The sequence below is a fragment of the Argiope bruennichi genome, chromosome 7 (assembly GCF_947563725.1).
Source record: "Argiope bruennichi chromosome 7, qqArgBrue1.1, whole genome shotgun sequence".
NCBI lineage: Eukaryota > Metazoa > Arthropoda > Arachnida > Araneae > Araneidae > Argiope > Argiope bruennichi.
The window spans coordinates 121,635,282-121,662,258 of NC_079157.1; the positions used below are offsets into that span (position 1 = coordinate 121,635,282).

Below are 26,977 nucleotides of genomic sequence, written 5' to 3' on the forward strand. Positions count from 1 at the left end.
AACCGTTGTTTAAAATGGTTTAATCCATTTCACATATATCTTGAAGGAGAAGAATAACCCAAAGAATAGTTTTTATCAATACAGCTTCTCATTAATTGAAAGTGAAAAACCTCACAAACAAAGAAAAAAAGAATAAAATAAACGAGAAAAGGACATTAAAGGTATTATATACGGTTTCAAGTTGAATAAAAATAAGAGCTTTGCTAGTTTTTCGGATTAAAGTATTCATAATTTAAAATTAAATATCAATTAGAAAAATTGATTTTCTGACATAAATCAAACATTATAAAAAGAAAACTTTAATCTCTCCCCCTCTCTCTGATATTTAAAAATATAATTTAAAACTTAATTTCCTAATTTTTTTCTTAAATTAGTATATATTAATTCATTCTAAAATGTTCTCTTATTTCCTTACCCAGTTCACACTTTTTATTTAATTATTTTTAATACGTGTTGTAGAAAATCTCATGACTTTAGCATTTTCACACGCTTCGAGCGAAGGGATAAAAATTCCTAATACTTGCAACATTCTTTTAAATGTACCCAAGATTCCCTTTCTTAAGTCTACATATGGAAAAGAAGTTCCTATCAGAATCTTAACATTACTGAAGGAAAAAATTTCTACTTTGCTCTTGAATTGCGTGGTAAAAAGACTTTAGTACATCATCTCCTGTACAAATTTTGAATACATGGTGAAATGAATCTAAGTTTACAATTTCAGAAACTTATTTTCAGCGACACATATGATAAATTATGTATACATTATACATATGTAAAGCAGGATTTTAAAAACATTAATGAATTTTTTTAATGATTTTTATTCATTATGATTTCATTGAAATAATTCAATTTTCAGTTGTCATACAATTACGGTGTCATGTACCAAATAGATGGTAGAAAGCAGGAGAAAAAGGAAGAAGTATTCGTAGCTTATATAATTTCAGAAAAGAATTTGCGGATTTAGCCTTTCCATTCCAAGCAAATAATAATAGCCCGCGCAACTAAGAAATTAAAGTTACACTGAAGCCTGAATTCCAGGGATTAGAAAATTATTTTTTGAATGTAGATACATTAGAAATTACATATGAATATATTTCATTCATCTATAAACAAATTTCCATAGAGACACGGACTCACTTTCTTGTAAGAGTCGCTGTGCAGATCCTCAGCGTCGTAGATGGTGTCAGCTGCCATATTTTCGTAGGCGGCCGCCATCTTGCTCTCCCACTCGCCAGAAGATCGTTCCATGTCCTCCTCATTCAGCTTGCTGCTGTATCGTCGCCTCATATGGTGACGGCCGTAGATCTGAGCAGAACAAAATATAGCCCATTAGTCGAAACATTATCTTATAGAGAAAAAGAATGTAATGTTTGCTACTGAAATTATAAAAGCGATTGCACGACGATTTTCAAAAGAAAAAGCACACCATAAAGGATTTAAACCATTTCCACTTTTAAAGAAGAAATGGCGAAGAAATAGTTTATCTGAATGATAAACTTTATAAACAACATATTATGTAAATACATTGTATATATCCTGGAATAATTTATTTCTAAAATTATAAAAGCTATATTTATTGGTCTGATGTAAAAAAAGCTGCCGAAAACAAATGTAATTTATACTTTTTATAATAACACAGTTTTCATGGTAATGAGAATAATTAAAAAAATATTAAAAATCATACGAGTCAACTGAGTGGCGATGACATTAAAGACAAACAGTTTTATATCGGCGAGAAGTAAAAGAGGCAATATCTGAGAAATGTAACATCGTTGGGAATTACTCACTGTGACTGCAGCGAAGAGAACGATGAAAATGAGAGAAGCAGCTCCGATAACGATGACAGCAATCGCCCACTGAGGAATGGGGGGTTCCACGTTCTCTTCCTCCGGGGGTGGGGTCGGCGGCTTCAAGGGCTCCTCCTGAATCACTGTAGGAGAAAAAGAAAATGAAAAGAAGTTCAAAAGAATAGAGAAAGGAGTATTAGGATCAATTTGTTCACAAGACAAAAGTTTAAATACAATTGAGTTTCTACATGTATTTGAAAAAAAATGGATAAAGTTACAGTATTACGGACAATGATCAGTTATACGTATGATAGCATTTGTAATTGATTTTATTACTTGACAGTGACTTCACTACCTCATAATTTTGGATAGAGACTAGTAAGATGACATCAGTAACAATAGGCAATTTATGATTTTTTTGAAAAATAGAAAGAGTTCATCGACTGCAGCAAGAAAAATCAATTTAAATGCAATAAATAAAATAATTAAGAAAAATAAGGAAATCTTGCAAACTTTTTTGAAATGAGTCTTGTGTTGACAGCGATTTATATATCTTTCTATTCTTTCACATCAGCAAATTCCGGATAAATTATGCCTGAAGGACATTTTCATATAAAAAACTGAAAGCTGCTGCTTAAATTCTTTTGATGTAAACTACATGCTAATAAAATAATTAGCAAATCAGGTAGTTATTACTTAAAATAGGAACTAATTTGCAATGTTTTCAAGTTGTGGAAATGTTTCGCTAGGAAATCAGAAGTAAGAATAAAGACTATTTTTAATTGATTCATTTTTTAAATACTTCAAGAATTAAATTTATGGGCTACATCAAAAAAATTCATTCACCAGCGGAATTCTGCATTGATAGGAATGCCTTTATTTGCAATTCTTTGAATTTAAAAGTGGCGGAAAGCTCACAGACATTCGTTGAATCAACAGATAAATGGAGTTATTATAAAAAACTTTTGCACACAAAAACCACCCTGTAATATTCTGAAATCAAAGTTATTTACGAATTGGTAAATATAACTCCAAATCTGCTATCAAAAGATTCAATGAAAATAACTTAAGAATTTGTTTTTTATTTACTTTCTCGTATACATAGTACAAGAAAAGTACAGTAATGATCAAAACATCGGAACTCAAAATTTTGAAGAATCTACATTTCAAATCTCTCCGAGTTTGAAAAAAAAAACATTTTTGAAAAATATCCGTCAGTCTGTCTATGACAAAGATATTGTAAAAACGTTTTAAGCTAAATGGATGAAAGTTGGCGGTCATTATACCAAATTTGTAGATTTCTATCAAATTTTCTGCAAAATCCGCTTACACAAAGTCTGTCTGTCCTGTTGTTCACATATAATTTAACAAGATAACTACAAAACGAGGTGAGCTAAATAAGTAAAATTCGATACACAGAATTAACATCTATATTCTATACACCAATCAAATTTTGAGCTAAATCCAATAAGGGGTTGGTCTTTGGCTGTACTTTCAGAAATACGCGATAACTCAATAATGTAATGACTTGAATAATTAAAATTTGGTATCTGATTTTGTGACAATAATTGCAATTCTATGTCAAGTTGCGTTTTCAGTCGACTGTAAAAACGCGACTAAAACATAAATTTTCGGTTACTATTAACGACTTGCCAGTTATTAAAAGCCAAAAAATATTGCCAAGTAGGACACGATAGATTCAACAAAAATGCTCAATACACGCCAAAAATTAATATTTCGTAACTATTGTACGCCAATGCTATGCAAAGCGCTCCCTGGGATCTTTATTAGAGTGTATGTAAGGAAGTTTTGGGAAACCACTCCCGATGTTGTTTTTTTTTTTTTTTTGTTGTTGTTGTCGTTGTTATAAAATTTCAATACAACATTAAATTATTGACATTTTAAGCAGAAAGATTAGTAATATATTTTAAAAATAGTAAAAGCGATTATGCTTGTTTTCACCCAGAACTTCATTGTTTACTCTCTAATTAACGGCATTATTTTCCACCCTGGACAAAACCGCAAAAGTTTTGCATGGCATTGGCGAACAATAATTAATAAATATTAATCTTCGGTGTGAATCCAGCATTTCTACTGAACATATCATCTGATCTGGTGATTATGGCTTTTTTTTTTTTTTTTGCTTGATCGATCGATTTTAATCTCTGGCATATGATTAACATACAAGTACCCGAAAATCAAATTTATGTGTTACATTTTTTCAGACCGATTGAAACCAATAGAATAGAAACCACAGAACTACAACTGTAGTCACACGATCACATATCAAATTGAATTTGTTTAAAACATTGCGCGTTTTTAAGCTACCGTGTTTACATGCATGTGAAAATACCAAACGACAGACGATCACCGCTTTGACAAATTTGGTTCAAAATGTACAAACAAATCAAAAAATATTTGGTTCAAATCTAGTTATCGATAAGAATCTACATTTTAGATGTTAAACTTGTGCACCAAATTTTATTTATCCAATTCTTTATATTTTGTAATAATCTTATTCACTTGTACTCAGAAACAGGAATGACATATCCTTCGAAAAAATTTCGTTCAGAATTTATTAGTGATGCAATTTAAGAAAGCAAATTTAATCTCTTTTGCTCAACGGGTTTGAGTGTTAGCGTTCACAGATAGACCGACAGACATGCATACATATTTTTTTTTTATCGGACTCAAGGAAGTCTCATCAATATCTTAAAATCGAGCCTTTGATCAATTTCAATACTTTAACCTTACAACAAGATCTCTTTGTTAACAAGGAGAAATGCACGTTGGAAATAAAAAAACGTGGAATAAAAGTAAGAATTTTTAAGTAGAGGTCTTTTCTCATTATATAACGGAAAGATATCTTATAAGAAATCTAAAATTAATATAGATAGAGAAAGATTTGTAGAAAAACCAACCGCAAACAATAACAGAAGCCCAAAGTCTTAAGATGGTATTATTTGATTCAGTTTTGGCGAAGTTGTTCCTCCCAGATCAATAATAACAATAAAAAAATGGATCCACTCTCAATTATGTGCCGAGCCGATGCCCAAATGAAGAAATAAAACGGAAAGTCCGGAAAGGATCAATGGTATAATCCAATTTCGTGAAAAGAAAATATTCCGCAGAAAACTTCTATGCTTAGGGAAAGAAATTCTTCCTTCCATTGATCCCTGCTCAAGCTAACGAAATCGCAAGTAAACCCCTTTGGTATAACTAACTGAATTGAAAAGCTAATTCTACGTTCTTTTCTACTAGCGATTTTCTTGTTTAAGGCTTCTAAAGAAGGAATTCATTGAATGTCAGCAATGAAGATAAATTAAGTACTGTAGATACGGGATCAGGAAGTCTCAAGCTTTTAACATTATAATCTATTTTCTAGAAATAGAAGCTACAGCGACCCACTTCATCTGTGGTCACTGACATTTTTTTAATGACAAAAAACACACGCTCTTTCTAAAAGAGTAGGAAAGAATTTTTCCAGCGAATTTTTTATTTAAGATTCCTAAAAATAGAATTCACTGAATGTCAGCAATGAAGATAAATGAAGTTCTCTATATACGGAATCAGGGAATCCTAAGCTTTTAACATTATAATCTATTTTCTAAAAATAGAAACTACAGACAGCTACTTAACATTTTCAGTGATAAAAAGTGCACGCTCCTTTTCTGAAAGAGCGTAAGCTACTACTGAATTTCTTATTTAAGGCTCCTAAAGAAAGAATTAATTTATCTTCATTGCTGATATTTAATAAAGTACTGTTTATACAAGATAAGGGCGTCTTAAGCTTTTAAATATTATAGCCTATTTTTTAGAAATAGAAACTACAGTAACCCACTTGATCCCTGGTTCACTGATAATTTGGGGAGAAGTATGCGCTCTTTCAGAAAGAGTGCGACTTGCCTCTGAATTTCTTATTTCAGTTTCCTAAAGAAGGAATATCAACAATGAAGATAAATAGGTTCCTGTAGGATCGGGAAGTCTCAAGTTTTTATTATAATCGATTTTCCAGAAATAGAAACTACAGCGACCCACTTCACTGACATTTTTCAGGCAGGAAAAGTACAGTCTTTTCTGAAAGAGGTTTTATGGGCCCAAAAAAACTTGTTTTGGGAGGGAAAAAAATTAACTATTATGTATAGTTATTAAAAACATATTTCTAATCTTTGGTTTGATTTTCATTCTAAGTTCATGTCACATTTTAGCACACTGTGGAAAGATGCATATACGTTCAAGATCATGTTGCGATCTATTAAAACCTGTCTTGCAACTCATCCCCCCCCCCCAATAGAAGCTTTATTCTTCCTCCGCCACATAAAATGCGAATACCCTGCATGGCATTAGGTGAACGAAATTTACGAAAAATAGATTTTTGGCTTGAATCTACTGACAAGCGGAGGAAGAAATTGAAATCATACCAGAATGGTTTTTTTTTTTTGTACTCTTAAGTTCTAGAACGTGGAAGAAACATTAAAATTTATCACGGAATTTATTTATTGACGAATGCAATATTTTCTTTTTATGTGCTTTGTAACACAACAAATAAAAATATTTGTCAAAAATAGTAGAAAAAATACTAGAAATTGGATTTAGAACACAAAACATCTATTTGTCGTGTCAAAAATTCAAGAACATATTCCAGCCATAAACCAACCAAACTTTCTAAAAGATCGAATCCCACACTTCAAGGTTTTTCAAGCCACAATATAATTTTTTTAAATTCTTGTAGGATGCTTTATCATCAGAAAGAAACCAGATAACTCTTCTCCTCTAAAAAAAAGAAAAGATAATAAACATCTTAGCTTCGGATACATTTTAAAAGCTTCTTCGAACAAAAGACATGCCCACGACTTTCGAGTTGAAGTATTTCGGAAGCAAAAAACTGGCGACAAAAAAAAAAAGAAAAAAAAAACATCTGCTGCCATCAGATGATTAAGAAAAAGTAAATAAAATAAAATAAAACCTTACTTTCGAAAGCCGTCTTGCTGGGATCTACTCGGAACGTGCCGAACGTATTGTTGGCCGATAATTTCCCGTGGAACACCGTCGCCAGATGTTCCGTGGGAATGTTCTCTCTGGTCTTTATGAGATATAGAAAGAAGTCGACGCCGACAGGACGAGTCTTCTTGTTGCCACTAAAAATGAAAAAAGAAATTGAGGTAAGAATCGTTTGTTGTAGAAATGAACAGCATAAAAGTACATCATAAAACTGTGCGAGTATGACAATGAAGAACTGAAGACAAAACCCTCGAATTTTTTATTTAGTAATAAATGCTTTTTTGAAAATCGATTACGATTTTTTGCAAAATTTCTCATCCAAGTGATATTAGATATAAAAAAAAGAATACTATGGATTAGTACAAAAATATTTACACATGCATTGAATTTGTGATTCCATTTATTAATTGTAATCTACCTTGAAATTTCGAAAGAAGCATTTTCGAAATTACAGGACATCGGGATTTTTACATGAAGAATGAAAGAATAGCAGAATTATATTATTTACAGAATCCCGCGATGACAACACAAATTGAGCTCAAAATTATTATTATTTTTTTTTTTAAATGAAGTGACCTTTACAAACTTTACATTGCACTCAAAAACGATGGCGTCACATCCGATTCCACTTAAAGTAATCTTATTTGTAGCTTGAGAATTATAACTAATATCTTCATAACTGAAATCTTAACGAAGCATTATGTTTCTTATGGGTCATTCATATTAAACAGTACATCAAATCTACTACAAAAAGAGTTGTTTACAATAGTAATAAATAGTTAAAGCACTATTTATACTATTTGTAAACATATCGTTACTAGATGGCGCTACCACACTGGGATGCACCTCAATTATGGGGCAAAGAAATTTCCGGTATGATGTTTGGTTCTCTCTGTCCCGGTGGATATAGTAACGGTGTAGGGTGGAGTTACTTATGCCGACTTTGATGCTTACATGCCTCCTACAGGAGAGATTGTACCATGGCCGTGCACGTTAGGACTGATTTATAATTTCCGCCTATTTCTATAGCGGCATCCTGATCATTCTATTAAAACATATGCCTTCAGAAGAGTTGGGGTTGTTCAACTATGTTTACTAAACCGAGTTGAATTTCAAGACACAGACAATCCTAGAGTGTTATACAAAATGACCATTTCGAATATTAGCCAGAAATGTCATGCTTCAAAAACATAACGCTCATTTTCTGGTTTCAAATAAAGTTACTTTGTGATCGGATGCGAAACCTTCGTATTTGAGTACACTCTTCTCGAAAATTAAAGGTATTGTTCTATGGACACGTTTCATTCCCTGAAAGGAATATTCTCAAGATATTGAGTTAATGCAATCGGTACACTACATCTCTTTCGAGGATATATCAGTTATTCAACTAAATTAGTCGGAGTGGTCTCCGCAAAATTTTCTCGCATACTCTCTAATAAAGGTTAATTTTTTTTTTTAGATGCGTTTTTCCCAACCGATTGAAACCACAATCTGACACAAAACTACGCTTGTAGTCACAAAATCACATACCAAATTTGATGTTTAAGTCACTGAGTTTTTGAGTTACCGCATTTACATGCTTCTGAAAGTACAGACCAACAGGTGGCCAACCCTAATTGCATTTAGCTTAAACTTTTATATGTCTACGCTATGGATGCATAATCTGTGTACGAAATTTATCCGTGTAACTCTCCGTTCTGTAGTAACCGTATTATCTATATCCGAACAACCGGGCTTCCTTTGATTGGAGTTTGCGCAAAATTTGACAGAAATCTACCAATTTAGTGCAAAGACCATATACCAAATTTCATTCACCTATCTCGGCGTGATTTTGCGTTTTGTCACAGACACGCGAACAGAGACATTATAGTAAAATTTCATCCATTTAGCTCAAAGCGTTTGATTTATCTTTCAGACAGACGGACAGACATAACGGCAAAAAAAGTTCTCGGGAGGTCAAAAACGTACAGATTCGTCAAATATTCTCGAGATCGAATTTTTGACGTTTAGAATACTTCTGTATACATTCGCACAAGTGAAAGTAAAAAGAAAATATTTTTTGATTAATCAGTAAGTCAAGACGTTACTAAGAGGTAATCATGAACCTGCTGGGTGGTTGGAATTAAAATATCCCTTTTGATCTTCGGTTAACTAAACATCATTTAGTTAAACACACTTGTGTTAACTAATAATGAGTGTGTTAACTAAATAACCATTTAGTTAAACACACTCGTCCTCATTATTAAGCAGGAAATATATTAAGAGACACAATGCTGGTATAGATGTCAAAAATATTTATATTTATTTTTTATGAGCTTCAGGTAATTATTCGTTAATGAATAGAGATGATTTAAAGTTCTTTCTTCACTAATGATACTCCTACATTCTTCGAAAAATATTGGCGAATTTTTTTTTTCTATAACCAAGATTTTTAAATAATTATTTTAATGCTTTTATGGGAGTTTAGTTTAGTTTAGTAATTTTAACGTCCTGTTGTAAAGCAACACTAGGGCACACAACTTCCCGTAACGCTATTTTGGAACGGACCTCGTAATTTTGAACCGCGGTCAGATGACGAGGACGACACCTGAGCTTCCTCTCCACGCCACACCACACCACACCACACCAGCGGGAGGACGCTTGGAATGACTGATTTAACGTGCAACAGACCCCCTTACACGTCGGTTCTTCGGTGGAATCGGCTTTTATGGGAGATATTTTATTAAAATATCCCATATCATAACAGACGACTATTTGTCATAAATATCTTTGAAATTCATTATTCTCTAATAGATTTAAAAATTGTAATTTCATAAATTAAACTGACAATCATCTGTTAACAGATGACCAACAATTGACAATTAATATTCCAGTAAGGCTAAATGTCAGCTGGGTTACTCATCAATTAATTTAATATGATATAAATAGCATTTTGCACGTTAGTATAATAGTAAGGAATGGCAAGTAAGTAGAATGCGATCAGTTTATTATTATTCTGAATGATAAAAAAATTCTACTTAACATTTCTGTTATTCAATTACATGGCAAACACTTATGGTGAACATTAAATTTTATCCGATTTTGTTTCCAACAGTTCAGTTAATGAAATATTCTGAAGACGAAACTCTGAAACCAGCTGAATACAAGTTGGTAAATTGATGAATCGTTCCTAAATATACTTAAAAGCAATCAACCGTATGAATTTGATGTGGGCTTTATTGCAATAGACTATACACTAAATTTAGGCAGATAGTAAAATAAATCCAAAACCCGGATGGCAACATTGAAATTTATTGCTACGTAAACATTGAAAACCATAAAACATAACCTTCGATAGAATTAGTTTTTTTTAATCTACCTTTGCTGAACCAGATAACATACAGGGTGTTCATTAATTATTGTCGGGGTTTCCGTACTTCATAACTTTCGAATAAAAAATATTACGCAAAAACCGATTACGTATTCGTAAATTGGAACTCAAAGAATTTTATTAATGATATTAAAGTGTAAGCTTGCACAATTTGCACCTTGTAGGCATGAAGGCTATTATGTATTCGTAAATTACAACTCAAAGAATTTTACGTGGCAACAATACGATCTTAGCGCATTCAGTCTGGGTAATTATGACGTCAGAAATAAAATTGGTGACCGTGAAAGAAAAAGCAATGTGTGTATTGTGGTTTTTCGAAACTAAATCAGTCGTAACTACTCAACGTCGCTTCAGGGCCAGGTACAAAAAAGATCCTCCTTCGGAAAATTCGGACACTTGGAGGGAAATCGAATTTTATCTCGATGTGTTACGCGCCCCGAAGGGCAGCCATGTGCAAATTCATTAATCTTTTTAATATAATTAATAAAATTCTTCGAGTCGTAATTTACGAATACATAATCGCCGTCAGCTGAGTGCATACAAAGTGCAAATTGTGCAAGCTTTACACTTTAATATCATTAATAAAATTCTTTCAGTTGTAATTTACGAATACGTAATCGGTTTTTGCGTAATATTTTTTATTCGAAAGTTATGAGGTACGGAAACCCCGACAATAATTAATGAACACCCTGTATATAAACAAATTTGGTCGATTCAAGCGGTTATGTGAGTTTCAATTTTTATCACACAGCAAAATCATAGAAATACATCTTTAATTTTAAAACTGTTTTCTAAAAATTTCACTGTATGAAAATGGAATAGTTTTCAAAAATAATCGGTTCGAATAAAAAAATTAATCCAGACTTTCCTTAACAGAATAGCTCCATTTCGGGGTGCTTATTATTTAAGCTGATTCGTGTAACGTAAAATGGTTACTTCAGATAAAATATCTGATGAAAAATTTAAGATTTTTTCATTAGACATCACCTTACGTGAAGAAAGAAAGCAGAAATCTAACGACTTAATATTTATTTTATATTATAAAAAACATTACATTTTATTTTTCTCACATTGTTTATGCTTCAGCTATTATTTGAATACTTCTAAATAATATTACACAACATTTTTCTCTGTTAATAATAATCTATTCTTTCTGTACAAAGGCTTTCAAATTATTTAGCGAATAGTTATTCGCCTCCAGAATCTATCGCTATGGGAACCAGATACAATAAAAACAACTTTTGAGACATAAAATTAACCATTAACCATATTAAGAAAATGCTCACGATCTACTTGAGCTTCGAGTTCGTATCTACAAAATTCCTGTAAAAACCGTTTAGAGATGGGGGTTAAGTCTCGTTTGATCCCAAAGGATCATTCGTAAGTGCCTCGCCAACAAAGCGAGCCAGATCGTCTCTCGCAGTTTTTATGACGCCATTCCCAGTTATGACTCATGAACGGTTTTTATTACTCTTGGCATCAGTAAACATATGTCGATATCTGCACCAACGGTCAGGGATGAGAGTGGGAGCATTTCTGACAAGGCGATTATCCTAGAAGTAGAAAAAGTCGAGTATACCAGGGGGAGTTGGTCATTAACATTTTCTCACATTCTCTCTAATAATATCTATTTAAGATGCATTTGCCCCCAACCAATTGGAATCAAAAGTACAACACAGAATTACAATTATAGTCACAAAATCCCATACCAAATTTGATGTATTAGGGTGTCTCATAAGTTTCTTTCCCATTTCTAATATGAAATGAATATACAATATTTACTGTTAAGATGTTATTTATTTTGTTATATGTACCCTTTTGCTCTATTACCTTCTTCCATCTCTTGGGAAACCTCATCATGCTTTCTTTCCAAAACTGTTGTGTTTTGGACAGGAAATAATCCTCGAGGTGCGCTTTTATTTCGCTGATGGATTTAAAGCGCTTATCGCGAAGATAATTTTTAAGAACAGAAAGAAGTAATAATCAGATGGAGCGAGATCTGGAAAGTATGCAGGAAGTCCCAATCAAACTAAGTTCTTCTCTCTTACGACTAATGCAATATGTGGTCTCGAGTTGTCATAATGAAAAACAACACTTCATCGTTTCATTAATTCTGGACATTTTTTTGCTATGGCAGCTTTTAGTCGATTCATTTAAAAGCAGTATTTCGTAGAATATCTAGTTTCACCTTGAGGAAGGAGCTCGTAGAAAATTACGTGTTTCCAAATATCGAGTTCTAATTTTTTTTTGACGATTTTGTAATCGTATTCAAAATTTGTTATTCTGATGTGAAAAATCATACAAATAAATCCCTGACAAAAACATTTAAAATATGTGTAAATAAATAAGGACCCGACTAATCATTTTTTTGAGAAAAGATGTTATAAAGCTGTATTATTTCTCATTTCATAACCATATCGAAAAAGGCTAAAATGTAAGAATATTTATAAATGTCCCTTGGCAATGATGTTAAAAAAATTTAAATGATCTCTTAAATGGAAAATATAAAAATACTGAGGCCAGGATAGCCTGGTTGGTAGGGCGCTGGATTGGTATCCCTTGCGTTGCGAGTTCGAACCCCACCGGCCGAAGACTCTCCGCATGTGTGGTGGCTGGCACACGTATAAATCTGTCGTGGTCACAAAGGCCTCCATGTCGGGAGTAATACCACTGGGGGTACTGGTTCAGAGGTAATCGTCTCTGTTTCAGGTCTAAATTACGATATGTGAATAAAATGCATGAATGAAGTCCGCTCCTTAAAATGGGTTATGACGCTTGAGTAGCTAAGACGTACTCTTGGCCCTAGATGGCATTACTGAAAAACAAGAGACTCTTTCTCGGCTCAAAATCGCTGCCTTCGTCAGCGGGCTTGTCTATGACAAGTGCCATTAGAAACAACATATAAAAGACTGTTTTCCGATATGATTTCTCACAAGCAGAGATTTCAAACACCGGCATTTCTTGAAATAAAACAAACCATTTCATTTCTGGTAAAATTTAAGATACTAATCAAGAAAATATAAAAACGGGTGGATGTTTTTCAGAACAGTAAAAAATCTCGTTTTTAGCCATTTCATAGGATATACCATGCAATTTATGGAAATAAATATTTAATTTCAAGATTCACTTTAGAAAGTGAAACATACTGTATAGTCCATTTAATCCAATTAAAGTTAAACTCCCGATTAATCGATTAAGTCGAGATCTTTGAATTCTACATCTAGAATTAACCATGCTGTTCAAATTGCACAGTGAACAATGAAATACCAAAAACAGTCCTGTATCATTAATAAAATAAGCATATAAAATATTCAGGAAGACTAAAGACCCGTGATGAAAAGCAAAGTCTTAAAGTAAAGGTGTCGACAAAACGTCGAATGACAGCAATCAATCACTCGCTCGCCTTTGAAGCCAAGAACTCATTTTCTGCTTGGACGAAGATTATTAAGAGAAGTTTATTTTACCTTTCATGTAAAGAAGAAGCGTTATCTCATTATCTTTGATGGAGCATAAAGTTTCGCACTTCAAAGGATAAAAAGTATTTTATCCCTTATCTATATTAAGCACGGATGGAGAGGTCGAATATAATAAATGGGTCGATTGCGAAAGAGATAAGCTATACACTTACCTGAAACCGTCGATTTCGATCTTCCACAGGCGAGAGGCTATCGGTGAGGATCGGAACATACGTTCCAGCTAAAGGGGAGTAAAAGAAATATTTACCATAAATGCTATGAAAAATGATGAATAAAAATGATGAATGTTATACAAGGTATTTATGAATGAGTATTTGGATTCTGCAGGTTCATTAAAATCAAATAAAACAAAGTACATCTTTATTGATAATCGTAAATCAAAAATAACAGTTACAAGTTGAATTTAAACACAATTGAAATGTTCAATGTGGGGGTTGGGGGTTCTCCAAAAAATAGAAACGATATCAAGGCAATACGATAATTTATTCTACAATTTTTTTTCTGCAAGCCTGTATTGAATGTATATAGAAATATTTTATACTTTTTTTTTAAAGCTACATCAAACAAGAATTTGTTTCATTGCCATCAACACACGTTGACGAATTTGAGACATGTATATCCTCAGGACTTCAAAGCATTACATCCAAGATGTGGAAAAAAATATGGTATCGTTATCGTATCGTTTCAAGACTGTTTGTATTTTTGGAGAGGTTAACAACGAATACTTATAACTGTGTTGAATTTAAACTATCAAATGTTATTTGTAATTTCGGATGAACAACAAGGTTGTATTTTGTTTTGCTTCCTTTTAATAACTCTGCTAAGCTGGGATATTTCATTTATAATGCAATTCAAAGCAATGTTACAAAGAAATTCCATTTATTATCAGAAATTAATACATTCGTCTTTTTGTTTGATATATTGTGGCAGATTTAGGTATTTTACGGGAAAGATTATTACGGATCCCTCTGTCTATAACGTAGTAAAATTGTATTACATTTCAATTCATTTCTTAACTAGAGATATGGTGATATATTTTTTCATTTTTTAATATCTTTTTTTGTGAAAATGTATAGTTTTCGTTCATTAATTATTAAGTGAAGTATGAACCAAAATTAGATATGAGATTGTAAACTTCCTATTCTGTTTAAATGTTTTATGCAGGATTTTAGCAAAAGTCAATGAGCTGAAATCCGCAATATTGTGCTAAGTCATTATATTTTCATTTTATGGTAAGTCAAAAATGATTGCTAATATTTCCTTTCAATATTTCTTTATTTTATATTTTTCAATGCATCTTTTTTCTGTTAGTGGATCTATCTTTTTCAATTCGATTTTAGTGATTAGTTTTAATTTGAGTATTCATGAACATTATACATAGAGAAATTCTCTACTGCAAAGAAACAAAGGTTAGCAAGATAGAGAAATGCATTAAGGAAGAAAAGAAAAAGATAACAGCTTGTCAGAACTCGCACATATAGTTATCAAAAGAGTAATTACATTAACTATTATATATGTAGCTATTACACATTATATATGTACCTTGTAACATTCTCCGTTTCCAGTACTGATAAGACATTTACAGCCAGCTGTGTCGCTGTTAATTACTAAACTCCTCGAGGAAGCTAGACGGTGGATCTTTTCACATGGGTGGTCTCAACATCTGTTCATTAGCGACTACAGTGAAAGACCACATGTGGGAATTCCTCGTCCAAGAGAAATTGAGAGTACCTTCAAAGAGAAAGGGGGTCCAAACATCTGGATGCTAAATGTTTCTCATTCTGAACGGACTATGATAACTCCGTGTTCCCGAATAGTCAGTTATGAAAGGTGCGTCACTAAAAGGACCTTCCAAGGACCGACTGGAGACCGAACAGGGAGCGTATTGCTGAACCCCGATTGGCCGAAAGAGAGCTCAAATGACCAATGTAAATTAAGAGGCGGAGATTGTCGCCGAAATAAATTGCGGAGATTTTTTTCTTAGGGAGAAGAGAAGAAACGAATTGTAGGAGACTCTTGGACTACGTCCACGAGTTCGCAGTCCGAAAACCAACTGAGTTTCAAGAAAACCCTTCAATTTCGACTGTTGTATCTACTACTACAGGTGTAAATAACTATATATTTAACCAAGATTAGAACAAGTTGTTCTTTTGTATATATAGGGATGTAAAATAAAGAATTGTCTGGAAATTCTGCTTCGTTATTTGATCAATCTAGATAAAGACATTACAACATATTATTAAAACATTTTTTGAATGAAAAGGTACGCCATTTTTTATTTTTTTTATTTTCTATATATAACGACAAATTGGCGAGAAAACCTTGGATGTCAATACTGCTTCCATTTACCAGATAAGAAAGAACAGATTACTTACATATAAGTGCATCGCTTCGGCATCCTTTTTGTATTCAGGGGAATGTCTGTTGTGGAGGAGGTCGTTCCATCTCAATCCCCTGTCAATCGCAACGTATCCTGCCACCTTGACCAGGGTGACGTCATCTTCGTTTGCCACAGTGGGAATGTGCGTCTGGTCTGTGAATGGCACTTCGGAAATCGGTTCCTCGGTTGTTGTTGGTTCGGTGGTGGTTGTCGTAACGGGTTCTGGAATGGAAAGGGTTTACAAAATTTAACATATCTGTTCAAAGAATGTTGCTAAAAATACCTTAGTTTTAGGTATCTTTAATTTCTTAGATACTCAAAATTAAAAAGTAATAATTAAAAGGCAAACCAAATATGCATCTCTCTCTCTCACATTCATTTGAAATTTCTTATCGATTAAAATACTTATAACTTAATCGATTAAAATACTTATAGAAAACTTATAGATAAAAATATTAATTCTACAAGTGTGAAATAAAATGGTCGTTTTGATTTAACTTATTCTATTCCGCTTAACAATGCACCAAGAAATGGTTTCATACATTTATTGTAATTATCGATTCAAAAATTTCGATTAGTAAATCATTTCATATTACTTATTCATTTTTTAACACTCGATTTTCTCTTTCTAGCAACATCTTTCAAAGAAATTTAGCATAGTGAAAACTCAATGTTTAAAAACAGATGTCTTTGAGTCAAATATTATAGTAAAAGTTATAGCATAATTAATGATAGACAATTTACATATCAAAACAAAGTAAGCTTAAGTGAGAAAAGATAGGAAAAAATAAGCACGTTGCCCGATTTGTTGAAATCAATAAAATAAGCATAAAAAGCAAGTCTGTTGCGAATAAACTGATATAAATTTCGAATTGAAATAATAAAATATCTGTATTTATTATTTCTGAATCATTACGTTTCTTGTGAGATAGTTATGTTTTTACAAGAATATTTCCTGAGATTAAAGTCTAATTTTAAAACTATATAAGAACTATATAAGAACTGTAAAAATATTACATTTAGGGATTGCAATACCGGACCAAAATTTCAATACCGGTATTCGGTATTTTTTAGATCTTAATACCGGGATACCGGTTTTAATACCGGTATTAGAAATTTTGGAAAAAGAAAGAAAACACAGGTGTTTCTTTTTCCAGTTTTGTCAGAGAGTGTAAATATCACAAAAAATAATTTGTAACTTATAAATTATAACAGTATATAATCACAAAAAAGTAATTATGTATTTAAGTAATTAAGTATTTAAATCAAAAAAAGTATAAATATCACTATTCAGTTTGTGGTACTATTACAAATTTTTGAAATATGATCTAAAAAAACATAATGCATCAATTGTGCTGTAATTAAACCTGAAAAGTAATTTTGTGTAAAAATTACCAGCTGTCGAAAACGCTCTTTCAGCGTCTACGCTAGTTGGTGGTACTGTTAGCAATGCGCGATATACTTTTTTCAAGTATTTACCTCTAAATCCCTCATCATCAAATAAATCGATTTCTCGTCGGATGATTTTGGATATAGCTCATTTCTGTATTGTATTTTGGTTCATTGAAATTTTTTTATTTATCGCTAATTCTAATTTTTGTTGAAGAGACAATTCCTTTTCACTTTTGACAGTAGTGACATCATAATCTTCGATACCTCAACCGAATTCTTCTGAATGTGGATAGGTTTGTGGGTAAAAAATTTTAAGAAAATTTACTATAAACTTAATCAGATTTGAATTGATTATTTTCTTTTCTTCTTTTTCATTTTCATTTTTAAAATCATTATAATTATGTAAATACCATAAGACATTTTCTGTTTCGGTATGCCTTTCTTCTGTGCGATTTTTCAATGTAATATATAATTCTTCAGATAATGATGTATGCTGTTCTTTCAGTGACTGCAACATGAAATTTACTGTTGCATTAGCTGTTAATAAATTATAATCTCTCCGACATAATGTCTCAATAATCAGTTTTATTAGAAGTAGAGCTGATATAGTTCTGGATATTAAGTCGAATTCACTATCTGAAAAATTAATTTATAGGTTTAAGTCAATTATTGCTTTTTGGATTGGATTTCCCAGTTTCAAAAATCGTTCCATCAGTAGGAGTAAATTGTTTCAACGTGTTTTAGAATCTAATATTAACATATATTCTGTTTTATTTTCAGTTAGTATATATTTTAGTAATATATCCTTTTTATAGGGAAACGTTTAAATATTTTAACTATTTTTCGAACTTTATAAATTAGAGTAAGCAATTCTTGATAGGTTAATATTTCATCCTCATTAGCAATATCTTCTTCAACAATTACATTGTCATCATCTTCATTGTCAATATCACTCTCACTCTTACTCTTTTCAAAGTTGGAATCCGAAGTTTCTATATCCACAGTATTTCGATTCTTCTGTTCTTTATTTGGTATAATACATCTATTACTCCTAATTGAATTCCATGTGCATAGCACAACTGCTGATTTGCACCAATCAACTTTCCAACTTTTTTTCATAATTGTTGCTCCATCAGTCGTTATGGATACTATATTTTCTTTCAGGATGTTTCGCTAATTTAGATTTAAGCAATTAATTAAGCCATTCATTAGCTAATTAATTTCGCCTGTTAGGGAGACATAAAAACAAAAACGTATACTATATTGCTATGTTCGCGATACCTGAACATATATTGGAGACAATTTTAAAAATTTATAGCAAATACCGAAAAACCGGTATTCAAACTTGTGAATACCGGTATTACAAAATTGTACAAATGGCTCAAAATACCGGTATTCGGTATCCCGGTATACCGGTATTGCAATCCCTAATTACAATATTATAGTTTCCAACACCAAATTGAAAATTGGAAATACATGGTGACATTTCATGAATTCTCATATTTGATGTATTTATCCTGGAATTTTAAATCTACTATTGGATAACCATGATTGCTGGGATGATCAAGTTTAGAATTGGGAAAGTATTAATATAAAGGCAGTCTTACGAGTAGAAATCAAAAACTCTTGAGGCAACAATCCGGGAATATCGCTAGCAAACTGTATCTTGACTGTAGCAAAATTGCCATTGAAGGGGCGATATGGTCTAGCTGTAGTGGACGAAGTGATTGAGGCTATTCGTGTTTTCTGTTTCCTGAAGATGGAGATGGGTGGTCCAGCCGTGGTTGTGGGTTTCTTGAGGCCCGGAGTGAAGGGTCTGTAAGGCCTGGGAGTATTAGGGCCAGAGTCCGTACCAGGGATTTTTATCTTGGGTTTCCGGATTTTGAAGCCAGTTGCCGTGGTGGTTTGGTCAGATGTGATAGTAAGGCCATCAGTGGAAGTATCAGAAGGAGTTGGCGTGCTTGGCTCTGAAAATCAACGGGAAAATGTACCGAGAACAGTAAAACCCATGATTTACTTTAGCAGGCAAAATATTACTTATTAAGTAAGTCAAATTTATATATATAAAAAAAACAGTAACATACTTAAACAGAATGCTATAAAACTGAAATAGTGAACCAATTTTATTTATTTATTTATTTATTGCTATTACTAAAAATCAGAAATATAATTGTTGTAATTTTTGTTTTAACAGATCACAATGCTAATCAAAAATTACATGTTCCAACAAGTTACTTTGATATAATTAAACATCACTAAGTGCTAAAAAAGGCACATTTTATCTCGTGAATATCAAAACCTATCAATCTTTAAAATATATATATTCAAATTAATTTTATTCCTTTCTGCAGAATTAGTTCTAGAAGTCGATTTTTAATAACAATTTAGAACTTCATACGAAACAATAAAAAAATATGATCACATAAAGGAAAAGGCATTTGATAATTGAAAATCAACTTAAAAAGATAATGCATGGAAATTTTCTGAAGATTTTAAAATTTTCAGATAAAGAAATCTTGGGTGAATATATCCTACATATTGTCCTTAAATACAATATCACAAGTAAATTAAAATTAAAAATAATTGCTGATAAATATATTTGAATGCAAAACAATTGACACTACTATAAGGAAGATGCTCACACATTAAATTAAGGGTTAACTCACCACTCGTTTCAGGTTTCACAGAAATAGAGGATCCGTTTACTAACAAAGATGTAGAATTCATTTTTTCCATAAGTTCTTCAATCATTGGTTGAAGTGCTTGGCTATCATTTTTCGACTTCGACAAAGGCAACGATACCGATACTGAAGTCTTCACTGCAATACCCGCTATGGTCGAATTGGCAGCAGAAGTAGTATTTGCAGGGCTCTTTTGATCTAGAGAAAATGGGACAAGCTCTGGCTGAATGACTATGGTTGAAAGCTCCGGATTTTTAATTATCTCTGTAATTACACTAGGTGTTGAATCAGGCAGGATATTTGGGCTTGATGTGTTCATTGAGCTAGTTTCTATTTTCTCAATCTTGGTTCCTGCAACTGGTTCGGATAGTTTCAACCCAGGAGGTTGTTCAGGCGCTAATGTTGAAAATGATCCAGGCAGGACAGAGGTAGAGACAGATTTGTCATCTGGGCTTGTTAGTTTAATTTTAACTGGACGGATTACTGACTGATCAGTTTGATGTGGTACAAAAGAATTGGAGAATCCTATAAACCCAGCTTCAGTAACTGTTTCAGTTTCAAGCTCTTTGCTAAAACTTGAAGTACGATCTCCAATGGTTGTTTTTATTTCATCTTTTTCTTTCGGGTCTATTTTCAGATTTGAAGAGGGTGATTTGTTCTGTGCATGATCAGTGTCAAAAAATTGAGGGGCATCTTGAAGCATCTCCTCACTTTCATCGTTCAATGCCGTATCGATTCGTTTGATTTGAGTATCCGTTGTGGTTTTTGGCAATATCCAGCCACCGTTTGATGGGTCCCAAAAAACAAAATTGCTTGAAGAACTAGAATTATTAGCAGTTTCGAAGGTCAATATTTCAGATGAATCCTCTGGATTATGCGGTGGCTGAGGAGGAATATTTATATTTTTATCCAATGGTATATGCTCCATTTTTTCTGACTCTCCAGTACCATTTCCAGAATCACTTCCTTCATTTAAGTTTTTATGTGTTACAAACTCGAATTCTCTTTCAGATTCAGAACTACCATATGCTGTGAAAGTGGTAGAGGGATAAGTGTTTTCAGGTGTCGACATCTTATCGAAATTTGTAGACGGAACGAAAAATACAACCGAGTCTGGATCTTGAGGTTCGCTGTTCTTCATGCCATCTGGGTCAAATGTCACTCCGGAAAAGGTATGGTCAACATTATCCAAGTTATTCAAGTGGCTATAATCATCTGATGCTTTTGGAATCATCACAGAAGCTTCAGAATGGAGCGTAGGATTCACACTTGCAGTTTCCATTTTAAAGTCAGGGGTTTTCTTATCACTCAAATTATCTTGTTCTTTCACAGACAGCGTCGAATAATTTTCGTTACTCTTTTCCGGATTCGAGTGTGGCATAACAAACTTTTCTTCCTTTTCCTCCACATTCCCAATACTCCCAAATCCAGAAGAAATACTCGGGGCTGCAATAGGCGATAATGTCTCTGCTGAATTTTCGTTTTCATTCTGCATATTGTTTTCTTTCTTCGTAGTATTCGGATTTGTTAAGATTATCATTCCATCAACAGATGAATCGCCATGTTCTAGTAACGTTGTCACTTCAGGTCCAAAAGATGAACTGAAAGAATCCGAGGCTGCAGTGGTTTCGCGATGTAATATGGTATCGCCAGTGTTGTTTAAACTTCTCTTTTTAGTAGCACTTTTAGGAGTTGTTTTATGTAAGCTCAATGAATTTTCAGTAGATTGATCTTCAGATGTCATTCTACCTGTATTATCTGTCATCTCTACAGTTTCAGTCTCTAAATACATGGTAGATTCAGATACCGCCAAAGTAGATCCTGCTGTTTTTTCTTCTGATAAATGAACATTATCAACATGGTTTGGTGACTGCTTTTCTGAGTATTCTTCAGTATTTCTGACTTCTGTTGTCTTCCCTTCAAATGTCTTAACTGGTGTACTTCCTTCTACCAGTGCATCGTCCGCTGGACTGCTTGCACTTGTAAATGCTGTCATTGACGTCGGTGACATGGAATATTCAGTTTGATGAGATATTTCTTCGCTGCTCATTGTTGCAAAAGAATCTTTTTTACTATGTATTTCATTTGTTGTGCTCACAATGTTTGTAGAAGTCTCAGATATATCATTCGACGGAGAAAGAAGCGACTTATCAGAAGCATCTTCTGCAAAATGAAGATCAATCCTAGTTTCATATTCTTTATCAGAGATCAAGTTATCCTTAGAAGTCGAAGTCATTTCCTTTCGATCCTGATATTTTTCAGTAGAACTTGCATGTTCCGAATCTTCACTTGTCGGATCGGTCGACAATAATGTTGTAAGGACTTCTGTCGATAATACTTCGGAGTTTACAATACTATGAGTTTTGTTGCCATTTATTGGCTCTGATGTCTTTGACGCCTCATCAAGCTCAATATTAGATGCAGTTGACGCCACTTTTTCAGGTTCTTCTTCATCATTAGAAGCTACTGAACTGCTACTTATCTCTGAAGATCTATTTTCTGTTGTCGATAAAATCAAGGGTGTGACTGAATTGGGCGTTTTTTCTTCTGCAGTAGGAGGTACAGTTGATTCCCCAGAAACAAACAATACAATGCCTGAAAAAGAACAATCCTTATTAAGAATAGTATTTAGTTTATACATTTCAGAAAAAAAATAATAACAATTTAGCCTCAGTTTTTGTTTGAATTTATTTAGAGTAAATATACTTCAATCGTTTATACTGAGAAAATAAAAATTTGGCAAAACTTTTCTCCTATATTAATCATATTTCTTCAAGAATATAAAAATACAAAAGTCCAATAACTTTATATGCGCTAATGTATATATATTTACTTACATTTCAAAATAATTAGATATATTGTATTAAATATATCTGACATTAACCCTTTAAAGGGCCATTTTTTTCTAGTCATATTATGGTAAAATATTTTTAGGCTTGAAATTAGAATAAGGAAAATGATTCATTTAATTTATTAGATAAATTTAATTTGATTAATTAGTTTGGTTAATTAATAATTAAGTACAAATCAAGACACATTTTGTCTGAGATAAAGAACTGAAGCATCTAAGTTTCTGTCTTTCTAAAAAAATGTGTCAGAACTTATGCCAACCTACATAAATTCATACAAAGATTGATAAATTTGGTGGGAAGCATACTTCCCACGGCTCTAGAAAGGGTTAAATAGACATTATTTCATCTGGTTATGCGTAGAAACACGTACAGTTTCTTACATAAATCCATAAATGTAGTTTGATTCCTTAATTAGATCCATGACGACATGCGATTAAAACATTCATGTTAAAAAAAGAGTTTTAAACAGATTTGCAACAAAGAAATAAAACTACTTGTAACTTTGTAAAAATTAAGAATGAGAAAGTGAAATAAATAATGTATTACTCCCATTTTATATTTCTGACTTTAAAGCTAAAAAACAATAATGCAATTCTTACAAGTGCAAACCTCCAAATCTTACCAATCAGATCGAAAAAGTTCTGAGAATAACTTCCAGCAAGGAGAATGTTTAATTATAAAAAAATAACCTAATAAAGCCTCTCTCTCTCTCTCGTGCTTTTAACAAATGACAACGAATAAATAATACGAAGGAGACAACCAAAAAAAAAAAAAACTTGCTTTATTTGGAACGAAAAGTATTAGTGACAGATCACTGATCTGCTTCCTTTTTACAGTTGCCAGGATCACTTGAGCCTTCAGCTCAAAAGATTTTCAACTGCACCGGAGAAATTTTAGTTTGTTTTTCTTTTCTATTTTCAGCAAATGTATAAAGAACTGTTTTCAGACACGTCTTCAATAGACTATAGAAACAGAAATAAGAGAAGAAAAAAAAATCCCTCATTATTTCAGCAGTGCATTTTTATCTTTCCTTCGCCGAAACAAATTTCCTTGCAGAAACGAAAGGCTGATTCTAAAATATTGTAACATTCTTATTCTACTGATTTTATTTCTTGATACATTGAAATTCAAATTAATCAATTATAAAAGAGGAAAAGTTGTATTCGTGTTTCTATAAAGGAGCAGCTTGATTATCAATTTAAAAAATTATAAATGTATTCAATTAATCCAATGGCTAGTGGTATAGTTCGTCAATAAATGTCTACTATAAAGAGTATTCATGTTATTTTAAATAAAAAAATAAACACATACTTTTATTGCATTAATAATCTTAATTTATACTTTTATTATATTAATTTTAATTACATTTAATAGCACTGTTTTCATTCATAAATAAAAGCGTGACTTAAATTAAAAAAAATTATTTTTTATTAATTTTTTTTATTTTAAGCATGTATTTAATTTTTATTATTTTAAATTAATTTATTATTATTTTTTATTAAATTTATTCATTTATTATTTGTTTAAATTTTTTTATTAAATTTTGTTTTTAAATTTATCATTTAAATATTATTCAAATAAATATTTTTATTTTTTCATTATTTAATAAATAAAGCGTATTTAAAATTTTAATATTTGCTATTTTAAATATATTTGTTTTTATAAATATTAAGGAATCCTAAAATCAATTTCTCTAAAGCTCACTGTCAGATTGTGTCCTTTATGTGTAATAGAATTTCAATTATAGTAATTCAAGTCCAAAATTTTAAAATTTTTGTACATTAATCTATAAGCTACAAATCAGTTAAAAATTTTAATTCCTTACAAAGTTCCACTTTACAAAAATGAAACATAAAAGCGTGCAAAAGAAAATTTGAACTATTTCGCTGCTGATGATAAACGTTATTTGTTAAAATGTTTTTATTCCTATTTTAATTAAATTTAGTAAAAAAATTAATCTGCGATATACCAAAAATATCAGTTTTCTTTTATACTTTTTAGCATACTTTAATACAGCATAAAGCGTTTCAAGTTAGCCTCTATATCAACAAAAATACAATTACTTTTCCAATCTTCTATTTTTTTTCAGTACATATTCAGAAAGCATAACAAAAAACGATTTGGAAAAGATGAGAAATTCTGAAAAAAGATTGCTTTACTCAAAAAGAAAGAAGAATAAATAAGAGGAACTATGAATATTCTGGGAGCAAAAATTTTATCTACGACTTCTTGAGAAAACGACCAAAATATTGAAAATGGTAAATGCTTTCCTGTTTTCTAGCTCAAACCAAACATCCAAACGGAAAAAAAAAATTATAGGATATTTCAGTTTTGTTGTCCTTTTTCAAATCTTTAAGGATTTCTTCGTACATAGAAAAGAGGTTCTGGAAATTGAAATTGCTTTCTATCTTTCTTCAAGAAATAAAAAAAAAATGATTTCTGTGCTTCAAATTTTATTGTTTGCTGCTACTACTGTAGGCATTAAAAATAAAATCCAATTTGATCTGAAAGTGTCACTTGCGAAGTTTTAAAATTGCTCTGCAAAGAGAAGAGATATTCATGGTGATCAATTCATAACATCAGATGCACTATGCATGCCTGATAAAAATATGCTTATGAATGAAACATGCATAGCAGAATCAAAATCGGTTTCAAAGAAATGTGTTTCATTTAAAAACTGTCCAAAATAGTTTAGTACAAATGCATTGTAAAAATTTTAAATTTCTGATTTTAATCTCTTTCGATTTCTCTCTAATCTCTTTGAATTTCTCGTTTCCTATAAACTGAAGACACCAATGGAATGCAGTTGTAACTATACATAGAGGCAATACTTTTGTTATTCAAAATTATCTTCAGACTTGTAATACCTTTATATTGGATACGGTTTCATCAGTTTTTAATTTCTGGAGCTTGCAAAACTTGATAGAATTAATAAAAAGAAACGTAACAGATTCGAAGCTGATGGTAGAATAATTTGAATTATGCAACAATTTGAGTAAAGGAAAATTGGATTTCGATATAATTAGGGCAAAAGAAAACGTTAATATTTTTAAGTTAAAAAAGCAATAACATTTTTTTTAACACTTAATAGTCTTGGTTAACAGTTCGTGGTTAATAAAATAGTAATAAATACAGTGTAATTATAATTTCAAAAACAATATTTTAAAAGAGTTATAAGCAATTTTGATAAATAATTAGTATACAGAACTTCGAATAGAACATATATTTGAATTTTTATATATGGTTGAAAACTCATTTTACAAATAGAAATAATTTAAAAATCAAAATTTCTAAATTTGACTTAGAATTTATTTTGGTTAATTCTAATTATAAAATATATTTTAACATTAGGGTACCAGAAAATTAAAAAGATCAGATAAAAAATCGAATCAAAAGTTCCGAATTAATCATAATGTTTAATGTAGCTAATCTGTTTCAGATATCAATTTATAAAGTAAGCATACATTTTAACACTTTTTAAAAACTACAACACTGAAACTGATGATCAAATTAATGATTGAAAGTGTTGTTTCACTGTGGATTAATATAGTTTGAAGGACCAAGACAAAAATAAAATGGCAATTTCATAAAAATAAGTTCGCAAAACTTTCATATTATTTTCAATTAGTTGTGCATTCTTTCAGACAGTATGTTATAATTTGAGAAATTTTAACATAAACAAATAACAAAAATTCATATGTTTTACTGAAATAAACTATAAAAGATCTTTCACTTTTTGGCTTTTCAATAATGCAGTATTCTTTCGAATTTGAAAGATCCTCGTTAAAAATGGTATTTTTCGTTTCATGTGATGGCATTCCAAATTTGTTTCTATTTTATGGCAGCAAACATTTTGCAATTGAAAAGAAAAAATAAGATTTGAATCATTAACAAGGTTTTTATTTAGGTTGGAATCGCTTACGATTACAATTTAAGTACGTACTTGGCAACGAAATGAGGAGGCAATTTCAAATACTATATTAAAAAAATAGCAATTCGTAGCAGAACATAGTTCACATTACTTTCTCTAGTAGTAAA

General features: G+C 31.6%; 1 protein-coding gene across 1 annotated transcript in view; it reads right to left on the reverse strand.

Moving 5' to 3' along the window:
* The window catches only part of LOC129975560 (mucin-2-like), a 108,366-nt gene that overhangs the window by 10,393 nt on the left and 70,996 nt on the right, over positions 1–26,977 (reverse strand). The window contains exons 3-9 of the mRNA XM_056088622.1: positions 20,073–22,682; positions 19,014–19,373; positions 16,010–16,236; positions 13,787–13,854; positions 6,759–6,925; positions 1,788–1,930; positions 1,138–1,305 (exon numbers count right to left, since the gene is read on the reverse strand). Of these exons, the coding sequence (XP_055944597.1) occupies positions 1,138–1,305; positions 1,788–1,930; positions 6,759–6,925; positions 13,787–13,854; positions 16,010–16,236; positions 19,014–19,373; positions 20,073–22,682 (3,743 nt within the window). The remainder of the gene's footprint in view (positions 1–1,137; positions 1,306–1,787; positions 1,931–6,758; positions 6,926–13,786; positions 13,855–16,009; positions 16,237–19,013; positions 19,374–20,072; positions 22,683–26,977) is intronic.